This window comes from Equus przewalskii, chromosome 25 (genome assembly GCF_037783145.1).
Source record: "Equus przewalskii isolate Varuska chromosome 25, EquPr2, whole genome shotgun sequence".
Taxonomy (NCBI): domain Eukaryota; kingdom Metazoa; phylum Chordata; class Mammalia; order Perissodactyla; family Equidae; genus Equus; species Equus przewalskii.
In genome coordinates, this window is record NC_091855.1 from 9,957,772 (window position 1) to 9,976,092 (window position 18,321).

At 39.2% G+C, this 18,321-nt stretch overlaps 1 protein-coding gene across 8 annotated transcripts in view; it reads right to left on the reverse strand.

Moving 5' to 3' along the window:
- Nucleotides 1–18,321, reverse strand: part of PPP2R5E (protein phosphatase 2 regulatory subunit B'epsilon) — a 146,881-nt gene that overhangs the window by 39,480 nt on the left and 89,080 nt on the right. For all 8 annotated transcript variants that reach the window (XM_070593988.1, XM_070593986.1, XM_070593987.1 and 5 more), the window contains one exon: nucleotides 4,220–4,321. In XM_070593988.1, coding sequence (XP_070450089.1) covers nucleotides 4,220–4,321 — 102 coding nt within the window. The remainder of the gene's footprint in view (nucleotides 1–4,219; nucleotides 4,322–18,321) is intronic.

Genomic DNA, 18,321 nt, shown 5'->3' on the forward strand with positions numbered 1-18,321 from the left:
CAGGAAGCAGCAGACGCGCTTTATGCCTACTTCCCATAGCGTCATGAAGAATACTTTTTAAAATGTGTACCCTAAGGTCAAGATTTAATAAAACTGATAATTTTTGCTGCTTCTTCAAGAACATTCTTAATTGAAATTGGCTTTTTTTGTAAATTGTAAGTGCATGACAGTGAAGAATACAACTACTAGGCAGGTTTGGCACAACTGCCTTGATTTGTGCTAACACAACAGCAGTTTCAACCACCATTGCTGTTACAACTATTAGTGCAAATTTCAGCACAACGAAAAGAGCTCAAGTTAGTATTATTGTAAAACCAGATTTGACCTTGCAGGCCACTGAAAATCAGGTCTCAGGAACTCCCTAAGGGTCTACAGATAGCACTCACCTAACGCATCTTCAGATGCTAACTTAACACTTAAATAGGTGTTCACAGTAGGATTTTACATCTTTATAAAACTATGTTTTTCTCTTTGAAACTCTCTGAAATCAGAAAAACTTCTTTCCCAAGGATCTGAACATTGTCAAGCTGTACTTCCAGTCATAATGCCTGCATCCCAACACCTCCTAGAAGAATTGTTCTTTTTTCAATACACTAATCTTTCAACTCTTAGTTTTACAAATAGAATGTCAGCCTTATTCAAATAATCCATAAAAGGGGATTTCATCTCTCTTTTGATTCCCACAAAGTGGAGAGATTCTCATCTTTCAGGCCTGACTTGTGGGCTGGCAGGTTTTCCAGTGGAATTGGCAAACTGCTCTCTCTCCTCTGATCCCTTGAAAGCAGTTATGGTTTAAAACAGTTTGGTGGAAACACTTCAGACACATTTATTAATAAGCATAAATATTCTCTACACTTCAGAGACAGATTTTACCTCAGAATCAAAAATCTCCCTGGAGTTTCTAAAAGGAAAGACTGAGGACTGGGGAGGATAAATCACTTTCCAAGGTCACAGAAGTGAATTCTCCATGGAACACGAGTAAAAAGACCTTAGCATTCCTGTTTTCAGTCTCAAGCGTAAAGTATTACAGACAATCCCTTAATTGTAAATGGAAGTCCTGCAAGTTGTATTCTGCTGGACAGACAGACCCAATTTCAGAAAACACACAAAGAATAACCATGGTAATTATGGGATACCAGTTTAAAAGATACCAATACAGGTAATAGAAGAGACAAAGTAACACACATACAGTAGACCCTTTGACATATTTGAACTAAAAATTTGTGGATTTAATACTTCTTCTATTTTTAAATATCCCCAAAGAGCCATGATTTGTTATAATGAGTAATTTTGTATGGGCCACAAATTTAAATCAAAGAAGAGGTGTGCAGGAGTACTCAATTAGCTAGGGAACACACCTAGCCAACCACTATTGTCAGATATTTGGTAAAACCCCTGTGCTTCCTTGTAAAATGTGGTCCAGAAGAGGAGGGGCATGGCTAATGCTGGAGTGAAGAAAAAGTGAAAAGGTCTAAGAAAGTGCTATGTTTCGGTCAGAAAAACAGACTGTTGCATCAATTAAAAAGGGAAGTGTTGGGGCTGGCCCCGTGGCTTTGGTGGCCCAGGATTTAGCTGGTTCGGATCCTGGGTGCAGACATGGCACCACTCACCAGGCCATGCTGAGGCAGCATCCCACATGCCACAACTAGAAGGACCCACAACTAAAAACATACAGCTATGTATTGGGGGACTTTGGGGAGAAAAAGGAAAAATAAAATCTTTAAAAAAAAAAAAAAGGAAGTGTTGAATTGAGCGATGGGTCACTCTGACAAGAAAGACTTACCGTGAACTGAAAAGGAGATTTCTTAAACATTCAATGAGTGCTCTTGCCAATACTAAAACCACCTAGCAGTGAAAACGGAAAAGTGACTAACATGTGGAGTCAGAATACACAACGGAAAGACAGGATTCCTGAGACAAGTCAGTAGCCTATACAAAGACTTGCGTAAAGCAATAGAGGGTGAAGGCAACAGTGTGCCTACTGACTTGACCTTTACTAGGAAGGAAGACTGATTTGTGAATTTTAAGAGTAGGTTTCCTTTACCTGATCCAGCATCAGTCATATTTCCCCTTGAGCTAAAGAGAGGACAAGAGGCTTACAGGTTCGAACAGGATGTCTACACAGATGAAATCAGCCCATTTTGGAATACAGTTTGTGACTTTATATCCATAAGGGTAGAGGTCTCATCATCATTCCTGCCTGTTGCTCTGGTTTTAGAATTTCAGATGAACTAATGGTTAATGTTCCTGTAGTAATGACACAGTGTAAGCTAGAGATTTTTGGTGGCAGAATTTAGTTTAAGAGCTTTAGGGGCTGGCCCCATTTCTGAGTGGTTGGGTTCACACACTTCGCTTCAGAGGTCCAGGGTTTCACCGGTTCAGATCCTGGGCATAGACATGGAGGGACACATCAGGCCATGTTGAGGCGGCGTCCCATATGCCACAACTAGAAGAACCCACAACTAAAAATATACAGCTATGTACTGGGGGGATTTGGGGAGAAAAAGCAAAAACAAAAAAAAGGAGCTTTAGAAATTAATTTGGTCCTATATTTTATAGAGTCATTAAGCTTTGGAAGAATTAACCAAAATTCTGAGTTAAACTTTACTGTACTTTAGGAGAAATTCACATCTATGGGGATCACGATTTAGAGAACTCAAAAAGCTTTTGCAAATCGCAAGAGTGGTCTGCTGTCTCTTCTCCGGGGTGTAGAAAAGACAAGCTGAAGCTCTGAAGACATCTCTCTCCCTGTCTTTTCCACTGTAAGATGTGGAACTCTCCTGAGCAGATTATCTTTTTTTGTTTGTTTTGTTTTTCAAATTTCTTCTAGACTACATTGCACTTCTATGAACTGATGCCAAGCATTAAGAATAAGACATGACAAGAAGTCCACCCACTCAAAAGAGTAATTCTTTTTTTGGATTTTTGTCACAATCTGGGATATACCATGAAAAGCACAAATAGTTCTGCAAATTTCTTAGAGTGCAGATAGTATGTCTGGCACCTTAAAAAGTAAAATCAAGCATCTAAGATAGTAAATCAATTACAGTGTTTTAACTAATTTACTCAAACTTGGCTTTGGTAGTAGGAATACATATGTATAACACGCCTGGGTAAGAGTTGAGAACAGAGCCCCTGAAAGCTCTCTACATAACCAGGGGAAATAGCACACATGTACATCTGCAGCAACTTTGAGTTGCCAAAGCAGGACAGGGAAAGTTGCAAATTTATGTCAAAAATTCTAAAGTAGAGGAAAAAAAGAAACTCTTAGAATTATCTTGAGGCTTTATCTCCCCGCTGCACAGTTTTCTGCTCTTCAGAATGTCAGCTGGCAACCGCGAGCACACTTGTGCAAAGATGCAGTGGCTTCTGCCCCAGGGGGAAGAGGCACAAGGTTATATTCCTTCTCTTCCACCCCTTCCTTCCATGCTCACTGTCATCCAGCCTCTGAGAACATTCTGACTCAACGGAAAGACGGCCTTGAGGATCATTACATTCAAATTTCCTTGTTCTATTCTTATGAGAAACGATGACCTTGAAAGAAGGCAACCAGGAAAGGAGGATGGAAAATGACTGGTATGGATAAGTAAATGCAATACAGATGGGCCTGCTGCTGAGAAAGGAGATGCAGGGGTGGCCCTGATCTGTCCCGGCACATGAGTATGACTGGAAAACATGGCCTCTTGGCGCAAGAGAACAAAACTGGCCTTCACACAAGCTGTCTCAGCTGTTGCGCTTCCTCACAAAACTGTGAAACAGCTCTTGCAATTTGTTTTTGCCTTTCCAGACTAAAGAAACACATTTGTGGTTATCATGAAGACAGGCATTCAAAGTCCCCAGGGTACCTACTGCTGAAAAGGAGATGCGTACTCTGTGACCTAATCACATCTAACTAATATTAATGTGAAAATAGTTCTGCTCTTGTCTGAGGCTCCAGTAGGGAGGACCAAATAGAAGCTCTAATAAAAGAACAGGAAATGCTAGCTGGACCTGCAAGCCACGAGGGCCCCCACTAAAGCATTACACTGAAACTTATTATTTTATTCCTTTGGCATCCTAATTATCAAGAGTAAGAAACATAAAAAAGCATTCTCCAGCTTTCCATTAATGTACACTAATTTGATTTCTTGGTGAACATAGGCCCTTCAAGGAATTCCCATGCTAATCAGCTAATGAGTTAATGGAGCTTTCTTTTCTAACAAATGGTAGTTCAAAGTACCTGTAAGTGTGGCCACGATGCCTCGAGGGTAGGTTCATCTTCTTCTGGATCAAATTCATTGCTGTCACTAGGAGGGAGAGTTCTGAATATATTGCAAGATACCTAAAAATAAACAAGCAGCAGAGTTAGCTGGAAGCACCTCCTGGGCAGCCTTACACAAGGTCTTTGCAGGCAGTCAAAGGGAACCCAGGTGACAGATGACAGGAACATCACCAAACTGGAACGGGGACCTCTTTCTATAGGTTTTGTGACCAGGACCACCTCTAGGCAAAGCTGGGAAGTAGCAGAGCAGCACCTTCTACCCTCTGGAACAGTACTCCTTGATCTCATATGGCCATCCCCACCCCAGGGTCCTGGGCTTTCATACCTTCCATCAAAGGCCGCTCTTGGTTACTTACCAGTTAAGCATGCTTCTGATTAACCACTTTACACTAAGACACAAATAACTGCTAATGGGCTTCATGTAGTTCCCTTCTCAGGCCTATCCACAATTTGCAAATTTACAGTTGAACTAATAGTGAAATTTCAGGCATTCACAAAAAGCCAATCAGAAAAGATATTTCAGAACCTAATATCCTTAAAATCATGTCTAAATATGATTAAAATCATATCTAAATGTCAATATAGTAACAACACCCTGGGTAAAATCTCTCTGTGAGGCAAACCTCTCTGAACTAGGTATTCCTTTGCCACAGGCAATTTCCAAATTAAATGCTGGTTGTTCAAAGAATGGCCATGAGGTGATAACCGTTGAAACTGGGTGATGAAGAGATGAGGATTCATTACACTATTCAACTATTTCTGCAAGTATTCCAAGATTTCTATAGTAAAATGCTCATTTTTAAAATGCTGTTGCTACTATTCTCAGAGTTCCTTTTCAATTTCTATTCTGTTTCTTGTCCTGCTTACTCATCTATCCTCTCCTAACGACCCAAACATATCCTCAGATCTGAAGAATAAAAGGGGAGTGGGCGGGGGCAGGGGGTGGATATGTGTAGAAGGCAAGAAGGGAAAGGAAAGGAGATACTGCACCAGAAGCCTTTCTGGACTTTCTGTACAACGCAGAAAATACTAAGCTATAATATGCTGCTCTGAAAGAGGGAAGAAGGCTATTGGGGGCCCATAATGTGAACAGGTTTATTCATTCAACAAATATCTATTAAATGTCTATTCTGTACACACACTGTTCTAGGCACTGGGAACATGCAATGAACAAGCAGATAAAAATCTATGTCCTCCAGGAGCTTATATTCTAGTTAACATCACAATTATCCAAATTTCCTAGCTGTGGAAACTGAGCCCAAACGTGTAAGCTATGGAAAGGAGATTCGGTTTTATCTTATGTGCAATGGGAAGTCACCTGTGGATCTTAAAAGAGAAGTGACATGATTCGATTTTTGCTTTTTAAAAAAATCATTCTGGCAGATACGTACAGAACAGACAGGAAGGGGGCAAGTTAGAAGCCTGTGAAAGTGGCAAGAGATGATGATGGTTTGTACTAGGATGGTAGCAGAGAAGACAGAAATAGACTGATTCAAAATATACTCTAGAGGTAGTTTTGCTGCTGGCTTGGACTTATGGGGTGAAGGAAAGAAAAGAATCAAGGATGAGTTATAGATGTAAGGTCATTTATCCAAGATAGAGATGACTGGGAAAGGGAAAAGCTTCCTTTGTTTGCTTGTTTTGGTGGGGAGATCCAGAGATCCAGTTAGGAATGTGTTAAAGCAGCAATATCTAGGAGGCAACCTGACATATGAATCTGGAGTTCAGGACTAGAGAGGTCCGGACTGGAGACACATAAGGACTCGTGGGCATATAGATGATATTTAAAGCCATGGGACTCATGGATCACCTTGGAAAGGAGTAAACAAAAAAAGTTTCGGAAAGGACCCTCAGGCATCCAACATTTAGAAATCAGATAGAAAAAGCACAGCCAAGAAAGGCAAATGAAAAGGAGTAGGAGGTAGGAGAAGAAAAGAACTAGAGTTTGGGGTCTCAGGAGCAAAGAGAGTCTTAAGCAAGAAGAAGTCAACACTAGCAAATCTTGCTCTGAGGTTGATGAAGAGGAGCATAGAGCAGTATCTATTGCATTCAGCAGCCCTAACAAGTGGGTACCATTATCTCCAATTCCCCAATGAGGCAAAAGCAGCACAGGCTTGTTAACATCAGTGATTACAGTTAGTAACCAGCAGTTACAACTGAACCCATGCTGTCAGGTTATACCCCTGCGTTCTAGAAAAGCAGGTAGAGCACCTCTTCTGCTCTATTTAGCTTAGATGACTAAAAAAAATTACCATTTTAGAATGTTTTTGCTATGGCTAATGACAGCATACACAGTTCTTTTATTTTTGTCCCTTCCAATGATTATCAGAAATTATGTTCACAAAGAAACTTGTGACTTTTCAGATAACCATCAACCTGACTTCTCTTCAACCAGCCAGCCATACTATAATCAAAAGGGCAAAAGTCTTTTAATTACTTGCTTTTGATTCTTCATTAAATTATACATGTATTTCAGAAACTGGGTTGAGACTGCATCCCAACTAAGTCATTTATATTTACTGTTCTCTCTAACAAGCTTTTCTCTCCCCCAAGACGTGAAAGTAAACCAAGAAAGCTAAAAATAAAAAAACAAAAAACAGCTTCTCTATAGTAAAAACTCTAGGTGAAAGGACTCAGAAACTTCTAGTCCTCTATACTCCTGGTCGTATAAACTCTCTTACAGTGTATATCATATGCTACGGCAATTATGTGTTTACCTCTCCCCACCCATCAGGCATATGTGATGTCATGTTCACATCTGTTTCCCCGGCACGTATGAGGCAACCAGTAAATGTTCGCGAACTCAAAGTCTAAATACATTCATAAAACTGTGTATTTTGGTTCTGCTTTAACCAAATTTATAAATCTAGGTTATTTAGCCTAAGATGTTTAACTCTGTACAGTGTTCTACACCTGTGATTTGGTCAAAGTTTCCTCTCTCGCTTACCATATCAAAAGAACATGGAGTTGTGTAAATCTAAACAGCAAACGGTCCTAAAGGCGAGTACATCTCGCTTAGCTACACATTGCCATTTCTTCAGATTTGCCTTCCTTGTAATGCTTTATTTAGTTTACTTCTAAACATTCACCACATGAACAATGAGGAATTGCGGATCTATTGGGCTGGACAATTAAGAGCTGACTCAACTGGTTGAGCAGTTCTCTAGTACATTTGGGAAAATGTCAAAGCACATCAAGTGTCATGGAAATGGTCAAGCCTCTGACCCAGCCTGGCACATAATAGGTGCCTAATAAAAATGACATAAACGAAAGAACCATTGCTCCCATCCTTGAGAATCTGTCCTAAGAAACTAATTCAAGACAAGACTGAAAAAACTAATTAAAACAGTCATTTGCAACACTCTCCAAAAAGTGCAAGCTTGGAAATAACCTTTATGTTCAATATCAGAGAGGTACATTAACTTAGTGTAATATTGTATGGCATTAAAGATGATGCCTTTATGGAAGCACAAAGAAATGTTTATAAATAAAGACGTAGGGAGAAAGACAATCGAAAATGGTGTGACTATACTATAAAGATAAGAATGGAAATGGATAACCAAAGGGAAATTAAGAAAAGCTGTACTGAAGCAAGAGGAATATAGATGATAAACTAGGCAGCTGCTGTTCCTCCTCTTGGGACACACCAAATCAGTCCTAAATCTATAAAAAGCCTAAGTTAGAGAATACACTCTATGAGTTATGCCTTTAATTTCAAGATGAAAATGGGCTCTTGAATTTGTTTGAACAAGATTATTCCTGTCAGGAGAGAGTTGATCAGAGCCTTGCACAATGCCTATAGCGTAGCTTATGAATGAATGGTGGAAGGATTGAATGAATGGATCAGTTTAGCTGTACAGTTGAGCTCCAAAATCAAAAGTTTAAAACTGGATCATCCATGAATGGGCTTGGGGGCCAGGAGGGTCTCTAAATCCCCTGATTTTTCTGCAACATTTTGTAGATGTGAGTCCAATTTGGGAAAAGATCCAGTTGTCTTCATCAGATTTTCAAAAGACTTCCAAGATCTAAAAACGGTTAAAAATCACTGTCCAAAATGGTAAATTTGCTTCCATTAAATCTTCCCTCATCACTGGCAGACACTTCTGATTTATAGCCCAGGTTTTAAACGGATTATTGAATAGGTAACATTAATAAACAGGTAAAGGCAGTTGCATGCTTATGCAAATACATCACGAGCACAAGTAGCCACGAGCATCACTCCCCACCACAGAGCAGTTGTGTACAGCGTCTATGGGGGTACATTAAAATGCACCCAGGTATTTATAAAGTCACAAACTGTCTCTATAATGTATTTAAATATATGAGGCTCTAGCCCTAAGCCTTCTATTTTATTCATTCAGGAATGGATTATCAAAAATGAACAAAAAGGAATTTTTGAAGTATACAAGGATTTATTTTTCAACTATTTTATTTTAATCTACGCTGGTGTCGATGCAAAGTAAAATTAGTTTAAGAAATAAGTGTCTTTGAGGTAGTCAATTCATTTTCATTCCAAAGGTATTATAATAAACACTGAATGTTGAGAATCAAACTAAAGGCATGAAGGCACTAGCCTGGCCTCCAGAAAAGTGGCTATAAGGACAGAAAGCAAGGCTGGGGGAATGGGAGGAACAAGTGTTAAAATCTGGACAACCCCTTCTCAAAGATAAAAAACCTGGGATTAGGGATTCCACTGAGTTGTCAGAGACTAGCTCATCCAGCTCCTTCATTTTACAAATAAGAAAAGGGAGGTCCAAAGAACTTGTGAGTTTTTCAAGGCAACACAGCACCATGACACGCACGGAGGGTACTCAAGGTTCTTTCTCTGACACACCCCTCCGCCTCCACCCCTGAAGACCACAGATAGACCTGACTTCTTACATCTCTCTTTTTCCTCTGCTTCCCCCAACCATTTATCATTTTCTTGCTTTCCCATTTTCCCATCTCTCCTTTCCCATCAACTCCTTCCCAAGTTTCTGGCCTGCCAGTGGCTCTCAACAGGACCCATGGGAACTGTTTATCTTCCTGAGGGCATTCAGGTCTAAGCTGATGACATTGCTCAGCATTAACAGAGAAGTAAAATACAACAATCTTCATCCTCGCCGTCTGGTTCAGACCCCCATCATCAAACATTTCGCTTACTGCAACAGTTTCCTCTCTGGTGTTCCTGTTTTTCATATCCCTTCCTCACATCTCTCCCATTTAGATTTTGAGCCCCTCAAGGACTTCTTACTAATTTCTGAATTCCTAGCACCTAATACACAATAAATGGAAATAACCCAGGTGCCAGACAAAATACTGGACACCAGTTTAATCTGAATTTCACATAAACAAAAAACTTTTAGGTCAATTATGTCCCATATATTGCATGGAACATAAATGAAAACTATTCCTCGCTTATCTGAAATTCAAATTTAATGAAGCACCCTATATTTTTATTTGCTAAATCTGACAATCCTAAAATCACACTAATATTAGTTAAGAACCTCTATGGTTCCAGCTCAATTGTGACTCAGAACTGGCAGTGCAGCATCCTGAGGGAGAGGAAGGGGACACCGCAGCAGGCAAGGCTGAGGACCTAACAGCTGCCTGCTGGGAGGGGCTGCCTGCTCTCTTAATTTCCTGTTCTTTAGTTTACTGCTGAACACTGTTAACTATGGCACAAAAAAATAAATTTCAAAGTTGGCCAAATGTGAAAGAGACCAAAAGGTTCCCAAGTGCACGGCCCAAAAAGCAAAAGAGGAAGAAGGTTTATTTTCATCAGATTTTGATTAAACAAACAACTTCTTACTTCTTGACTTGCAATATCAAAATGCAACCATTAATATGTTTAAACAGTTATTTAAATTAGTGCAGACCAAAAAAACCCTCAATGTCCCCAAACTCTCTATCTCCATAGAAACTACTAATTTTACACCACGATTCTGGTTGACATTTTGTTGTTGTTGAACGAAAATGACTGGCACATTATAAAAGAGCAGAATGTGGCTAGCTAGTAGCTACTCACTAAATACCTGCCAAGATTAACAATGAACAAAACTGAAGCTAAGGACAACGCAGTGAGAGTTATTAAACAAATAACTATTTAACAAATACTTTCAATTTCCTTTAGTTATATATTTGTCAGCACTATTAATATTTAAGGCTCAGGTAAAACAGGCACATAGTGTGATCAGGGACCACTTTTACTACAGTATAACAAGTCACCTTACGTCATCTTCTCTGTGCTTTACAAGATACTTGCTAGATGACTAGGTATCAACTTTCTTGGATAAAAGCAGAATAAACTAAATGACTTCAAGAACGTTTCTCCCTCTTTGACCTGGGAAACTACAATTTCATACAATTATGTAATACAGCTGCATATCAACTATAAATGGCAATAATGACATCATAGCTATGGAATAAACTTTCTTGATATTCTACCTAAAAAGTAAATTTTCTAACAAAAAAGGACTATACGAATGATGTTAAATAGAGAATATTCAAGCAAATTAAAAAGGATCATTTTTTTCTCTAGCACTAGTTATATTAAGACCTCATGCAAGTAACAATTTCAATGATACCTCTGAGTTTTTTCATCGAGTTCATTCATTCATTCATTCCATAATCATTTACTGAAAAGAAATCAAAATGATTTAATCAAGCATTTAGAACCAGAGGGAGGACCTAGTAAATGCAATTTTGAAGCTAGGTCATCATGCATTCTTCTCATAGTATTTTGCGTTAGCCCAAAAGATGCATTTAAATAGATATGGTATGGGGCCAGCCACGTGACGGAGTGGTTAAGTTCGCGCACTCCACTTCGGCGGCCCAGGAATTCACCAGTTCGGATCCTGGGCGCAGACATGGCACCCGCTCATCAAGCCATGCTGAGGTGGCATCCCACATGCCACAACTAGAAGGACCCACAACTAAAAATATATAACTATGTACTGGGAGACTTGGGGGAGAAAAAGGAAAAATAAAATCTTAAAAAAAAAAAAAAGGATATGGTAAAACTGGATCTTGAAAGAAAATAAGAAAATCTCATAGTAGTTCATCAACATTTACCACGGATGCAATTTTTTAAAATAATTACATCCAGGCCTAGCCCAGTACAATTTTTAAAAATAATTACATCCAGGGCTGGCCCAGTGGCGTAGCAGTTAAGTCTGCACACTCCACTTCAGCGGCCAGGGGTAAGCAGGTTCAGATCCCAGGTGTGGATTTACACACTGCTCATCAAGCCATGCTGTGGCAGCAGCCCATATACAAAATACAGGAAGACTGGCACTTGATGTTAGCTCAGAGCCAATCTTCCTCACCAAAAAAATAAATTAAAAAATTTACATCCAAAATAAAAAATGTGAACATAAGCAAGATTTACTTTAAATCTCTAAATCAGATATTTGAACAGAGAAGACTGCTTCTAAACATACTAGAATTTGTATTAAAAATTCAAACTCTAAGAACAAGAACTAAAATTCTAACAAAATTTGCTAACATAAAAGTAATAAATAATAAACAACATACATATAATGTCAAGTTACTTTTGGTAACACCAAATTTAAGAATTCTTAATGGTCCCAATGATAAAAGACCTGTCAAACCCTTTTTAAAGTAATTATGGATAAATAATTATTGATAAGCAAAAACAAGGAGAAAAATCCCACAGCATTTGGAATTATGTTCAAGGGATTGAGTATCAGAGCAGACGAATATCTTTTAAACTGATGCTCTGATTAGCAAACAAATGGCAAAACTTCTAAACTTTCAATTAGCACTTAATCTAATTTTCTGGCAATTTGTTTAATCAGTAATTTGTTTCTAAAGCCAAACTACGTCTTTTAATTACCACAATAAACCTACTGTAGTTTTCACTTCAGACTAGGCATAAAGTCTCTTTTTAAACCTCGCCATCTACGTGAATGAACACGGCTGTTTAAAAGTTATCTGAACTTGCGAAACCATTAAAATCCCTTATTTTAACATAAAGACATGTCCTTAGCACCAACTCTAGAGACCAAAATTTAATTAAATCAGTATGACAACTTACTAGATTACACTAGGAAGTCCCGTGCAGGACTAACTTTATTCTCTATCATATTAAATATGTAATGTCACTGCTACATAATATCATCCATACAATTAAAATTTTCAGACAAGAATTTCCAGAAGTTATTATTCCAAACATGTTCACTTGAGTTAAATGTGATTCCTTGAGCCAAAGCAATCTCCCAGTGCCCTTGTCTGTCATAAGCACAGGTCTCAGCAAGGCAGGAGGGACTAAAACCACGGCATACAGGGGTGAGGCCACTCCAGCAAGGTCGTCCACATTTTTAACATAAAACCTTCTTCATGGGTAGAACTCTATACTTTTGAGAAAATATTCACGGAACCAGAACCAAAGAGAGTGCGCTGTTTACTTGTGACTAAGAAACACGCACTTGTGACAGTTGTGAGGTCTGTTTTAGAGCATCCGGAAATCCGGAAGAGGATTTAAAAGATTTCTAAAGTCGATGACTACAACCTTATTATTGTTACACATTCCCGGTCATACTTTAAATCTGTATTAGCAGGGCTTTCAAGGACATAGCAGCTATTTTATGCAACCTGATTTCCTAAATGAGGCAGAAGGAACATCTTAAAATGATAAAAGAAGCTTAACAGTTAAAGAAAGGGAATAACAAACAAATGAACAAAAAAGGAAGTTTAAAAGGTTAAATTGCCCAATTAAAATTTTTAATATGTAGCCAAATTTAAAAGACAAGATTAAAGTAACAGAAATCTCGTGCACCTACTATTTTCCTAACTCACAAGAATGTCACCATTTTTACTTAGATTTCCTTTGTCAGTCATTTCTTTCATAATCTATTAGGTATACACTGTTCAGATTTATATAGACTAAAAAAAAATCTGTTTTCATTGCTGTTACTGCTGCTGCTGCTGCTGTCAGCAGCAATATTTAGTCGATAATTGTTATGATCAATTGGTGTAAACTAGATTTAACACATACTGATTGTTTCTAAAAATAATTTGATCCTTTTAGATATTTAGTTTCTAAAAGGATCAGAGTATTGACAACTGTATGGAAGAAAAGAAATCTGTCCGTGAGAGATCAAGAACAGAGAATCAATAGAATTTGAACACAGATCAAATACAAATACAAGGTACAGTTTTGAGGAATACATCAACATTTAGTTCTAAGGAGACAAAAGGGAGAAAGTGTGTGAAGGAAAGGACTTTGTTTTTTTCCCACCCTCTTGACCTATCACTTGCCCATCAGATGACAGAGATGCCACAAAGGCAGAAGAGGATTGAGGGTGGGAGGAGAAAGATGCAAGGGAAAGAGAAAGATATTTGAGCTGAGCCTCCTCCAGGTACATTTGTATCAAGTTCAAAAACCATGGAAAGCTGATTGATAGTCTTAATGTCAGCATAGTGTCAAGAGAGAGGGTGCTCTGACAATGCCACCTCCAGTCGTATTAAGAATGGGAGCTCTGTCTGAGTGGGGCATTCACCTGTCGTGAGAGTGGCTGGGCTAGTTCCTTACCACCATCATCCTTTCACCCTTTAAGAACTCTCCTTACATTGGTGCCTTTCAGTCTTTTCTCTTGGGCTTGTCTGATTCTCCAGAGAAGAATCACCTGTCTCCTGACCAAAGGCATAAGGAACCTGGGAGCTGAGTGGTGAAGAGAGTTGAGGATCTTTCCATTCAACGTGCTCCCCTGCTTTCAGAAAGGTACCCACTGCTCCCAGCTGTGCCTAATCCCGGAGTCCAGGTTCCCCTCAGTTTAGCCTCTCTAGAGAGTAAACAAACCTTCAGCCTGTTGCTGGGTTTGGGGAGAAGCAGTCACCTAGCTGCCTGGTCTGGACGGAGTGGGGTAGGACTGTGAGTTCCAGCTACTTATACAGATTTCCACCAAGTCCCCTGTTTTTGCCCCCATGTACCCTTACTTTGAAAAGTATCTTTCTGAACCTTCCTGGAGTTAACGTGCTGTGAGCTGGCTACTTCCAGACTTTTCTTGCTGCTGTTTGGGGTTCAGCTACCTCAGACCAGCCAAGATAGTGACCACCAGTTCATTTGCTTTCTAGGTTCCAAAGTGTTGATTCTGAGCTCTCCTCTCTATTTTACTTTGTCCATGTGAGTTTTATTTCTTTTCAGTAATTTTTGTGTGATTTTAGGAGGTAAAGGCAGTAAACACGTGAACGTGTTTAACTCCCTCATTTACACAAAAACCAATGATTATTTCCTATTAAATTATTTTTTCCATTCTCCAGTAACTTCTGCTAATTCAAGTAATTTAACTTTCTTACGCGAATGTCAACCCCCTTTTAGTGGGAAAGAATCCAGCAGAACTGCAAGAAAACCAAATGGCAGCTGCTCTAACGTTAGCCAAGATCAAGTTAGAGATCCCACACCAGTTTTCTTTCTCAGAATTAGCACCAACCACCTTAGTAGGTCTTCGTGTGAAGCGAAACAGAAAGTAAAACACATTCTGAATCTCGGAACGACTTGAATATAGAAGTCAAATGAATGCCTCAAAGTCATCATTTTATCCAGTGAACAAGTACACAAATTTCAAAAAAACAAAATACCAGCACTAGAGCTCAAGGTAGAGCCAAGCTGAATCCTTGGCACAATGCTCTTCTCTCAATACTCAGTTCTCGGTCACCCTTTCTACTATGACTTCTGTTCCCAGGACACTAGGATGTCTTAATTCCATTATTTCCAGTTACATACAGAGTAGTTCTGACATCTCACTAGATCTCAAATTCAATCTGGACAAAGCCAATCTCATCCTCATTGACCTCTGCTTCCCCCTAAAACAGAATTCTCTGCTCACCTTCTACATTCTGTCTAACCCTTTGGAATTTTCTTTAACTCTTCCTCTCCTTTATCTGCTTTATGCAACTTACCAACAAGTCATTTTATTAATTCCTTCACAAGGTCTCTTTGTGTTAATAGTGGTGTTACTTTTAATAGTAGAAATACGGAAACAGTTTAAATGTCTCAAAATGGAAAACAGTTAAGTAAACAATGATATATCCATATAATGGAAAATTAGGCAGCCATTAAAATGATGTTTTTAGAAGATATCTAAGCCCCAGTGGTCTAGTGGTTAAGTTAGCATGCTCTGTTTTGGCGGCCCAGGTTCGGTTCCCGGTACAGACCTACACTGTTCTGTCAGTGGCCATGCCATGCTGATGGCCCACAGACTGAAAAAGAAAAGAGGAAGATTGGCACAGATGTTAGCTCAGGGCAAATCTTCCTCAGCAAATAAATAAATAAATAAAAATAATGAAAGATATCTAATCACATGAAAGCACATTTATATCATAATGCTAAAGAAATTTTTTTAAAAAGAATTCAAAATTATACATATATGAGATTGCAAAAAATATATTTAACAAGGAAAAACAGGAAAAGGCACAAGGAAATTTTCTTGATTGACGGCAAGGTTCTAGATCTGGGATTATGGTTACATGCATACATATAATTGTCAAATCTGTTGAACATTCACTGCCTAAGACCTGTTCTTAAAATTGTATTGCATGTTAAGTATATCTAATTTTTTTTTTAATTTAAGGGAAAAACATCATAAAAAATAGACTAGGAGAAAATTGGCAAAAATGTGACCAACAACTGAATTTAAATAATGAAACTAAGGGTAATTTTTTTCTCTGATTTCCAAATTTCCTTTGATGAGCACAGGGAAAAAATATAGGAGATGGGAGTTCTCTTACATATTCTCCATTTCCTCTTCTTTTGTACAGACTTTCTTTGTGGGGCTGGAGAAAGAAAACTAAGCATATCATTTACATTTCACCTCCTGTTCAAAACTCTTAGCAACTCCCTGCTTGCTGTCTACAAGATTGTCTAACCTCCTCTACCTAGCTTGCCAAGACCTCTGTAATCTAGACCCATCCCTGCCTCTCACCTTATCACCCACACATTCCAACCAGGAATCCTCCGCTCCCATTCGGCTTCTATTTCAAGATTAAACTCTGCTCAAAATAAGAGGCAACGTTTTACCTGCTGAAATGGTGACAGTAATGTTAAACTACCTTTCTCTAGGGTGTGTTATCCCCATACAAAACCATCACAGGGAAACGATATTTCACACACACAGACAATTATATTGCACTGTCTCCAAAACTGGAAATGTAGCAGTGAATCCAAAAGTAAAGATTGTTGATATTAAATCTTGGAATCCAAAAATAGAGGTGTAAACACTGCAACAGTCATCGTGCTTACTGCGTATAAACGCGGAGCATGCCCTCCTACTGCTGGCTCTCGCAGTCAGCTGTTCTCGCCCCACACAGGCCAGCCATGTGATTCCAAGGTTTTGCTACATTTTCCTGTGTGGACTATGGGTCCTAAATCCCAAGAAGGTACTAAAACTGGTAAATTAAGTGATTTCTGTAAGCACACAAGTTTATAAAATAACAACACGGGGCTTTTCTGAGGATACATACATTCTAACATCTGCTTTGAACACTTTATGGTTCAAAATCAGCTGACGCTAAAAGAAAAATTAAACCTGTTGAATTCCAAATTTTAAAAAACACAAAACACCAGAGGCTCCTGATGTACATTTCTGGCTACTGACAACGTGCTCTGATTTGAAATCACTAAAAATAAACAGGAAACACTGCCCAAACTGTCACTGTCCCTTCCTCTGTGTCTGTGTGTATGCCTCTCTCCGTCTCTGTGACCCTTCATTAACAGAACAAAGCCCTGAGCTAGGTGGTGAGTAAGGAAAACAGAAACACACCAGAACCACAGCTGACCACAGATCAGTATCGCCCTCTCCCCAGTACTACTGCTTCATCATGAAGTGAGTAAGGCCACTCCAAGGGGGGCACACAGACAGCCCTCCCTCAAGGGCCTCATCTGGGGCTGGGGGGTGCAACACAGGAGTGTGGGTGTAAGTTCCTCAGAAGGAAACCAAGAGAGGGCTCGAGGGGCAGGAACTGCCCCTCAACCCTGCTCGTTTCCATCCTAAATGTACAGTTAAAGAACATCGCCTTCCAATCATTTCACCCGGCAAATAACTACTCTTCCTTTCCAGAACAGAGCATAACAGACTCCCCACTGTGTACCTGATGACAGCACAAATACAAAACTCAATTTTCCAGCACCTTCTCTATTGTCTAAGCTTAACAAATTTTTCTAACTTTTCTAAGAGAAAAGAACAAAAGTTCCACAAAAGGAAGAGGCTTGCATTATTCCAGAGTGTTCTACCCTTTGGCTTTAACTTTTTCAGGAAGGGAAATTCCACCGTATTTCAAAGCAACCCATTTAGTACCTAACACTATCTGCCCTGCCCCCACTCCTGTTTGTTTCCGACATTTCTGAAGGGTCAGGAAACATCAGATTCTCCAATATAGCTTGCTTACCTATTTTATTAAAAAATAAGCTTGCTCTCCAACCTCCCAAACAGTTACAACCAGTCCTATTTTTATTCAGCAACATCCTCTCTTCTATTGAGTCACCCCTTGCCCTCCCAGCCATGCTCCTCCTTACTCCCGACCTGCTCCTGGCCTTAGGCCCTGGTCTTTCCAGTTTTCCCTTCTCCACTGCCCAGTCAACCCCCACCTTTCTCTATTCATCATTGTAATTGCATTTTTACTCTACAAGTCCCTTATCTTATCCGCACTTTCCAGAGGCAACTTCCTCTGCAGAAGTCACTGGATAGCATATTTCTTCTTGTTTTCATCTACAGATCAAGTTTGGCTTTTAATATTGATCAGTAGCCAACTACCTCCTGGAAATGACCTGTTCATTGTTTTCTTGCCAAATTCTCGTCTCAAGTATTTCTGTCTCTGAGAATTCCATAATGAGGACACTCATTTTCTCCATTTTTTCCTCCTAATAATACACCACTGTGGTGTAAACCAGCTTTTTCCTTAGAGAATCAACCAATAAATCCCTTCCTCTCATTTCTCTCTCCTCAGTGGAGATGCCTGAACCATATAAACTAACACCAAGTGCTAGAATTATCCAAGGCCCACTTATATTTCGAATCTTTTTGTGTGTGTGAGGAAGACTGGCAATAGATATTAGCTCAGGG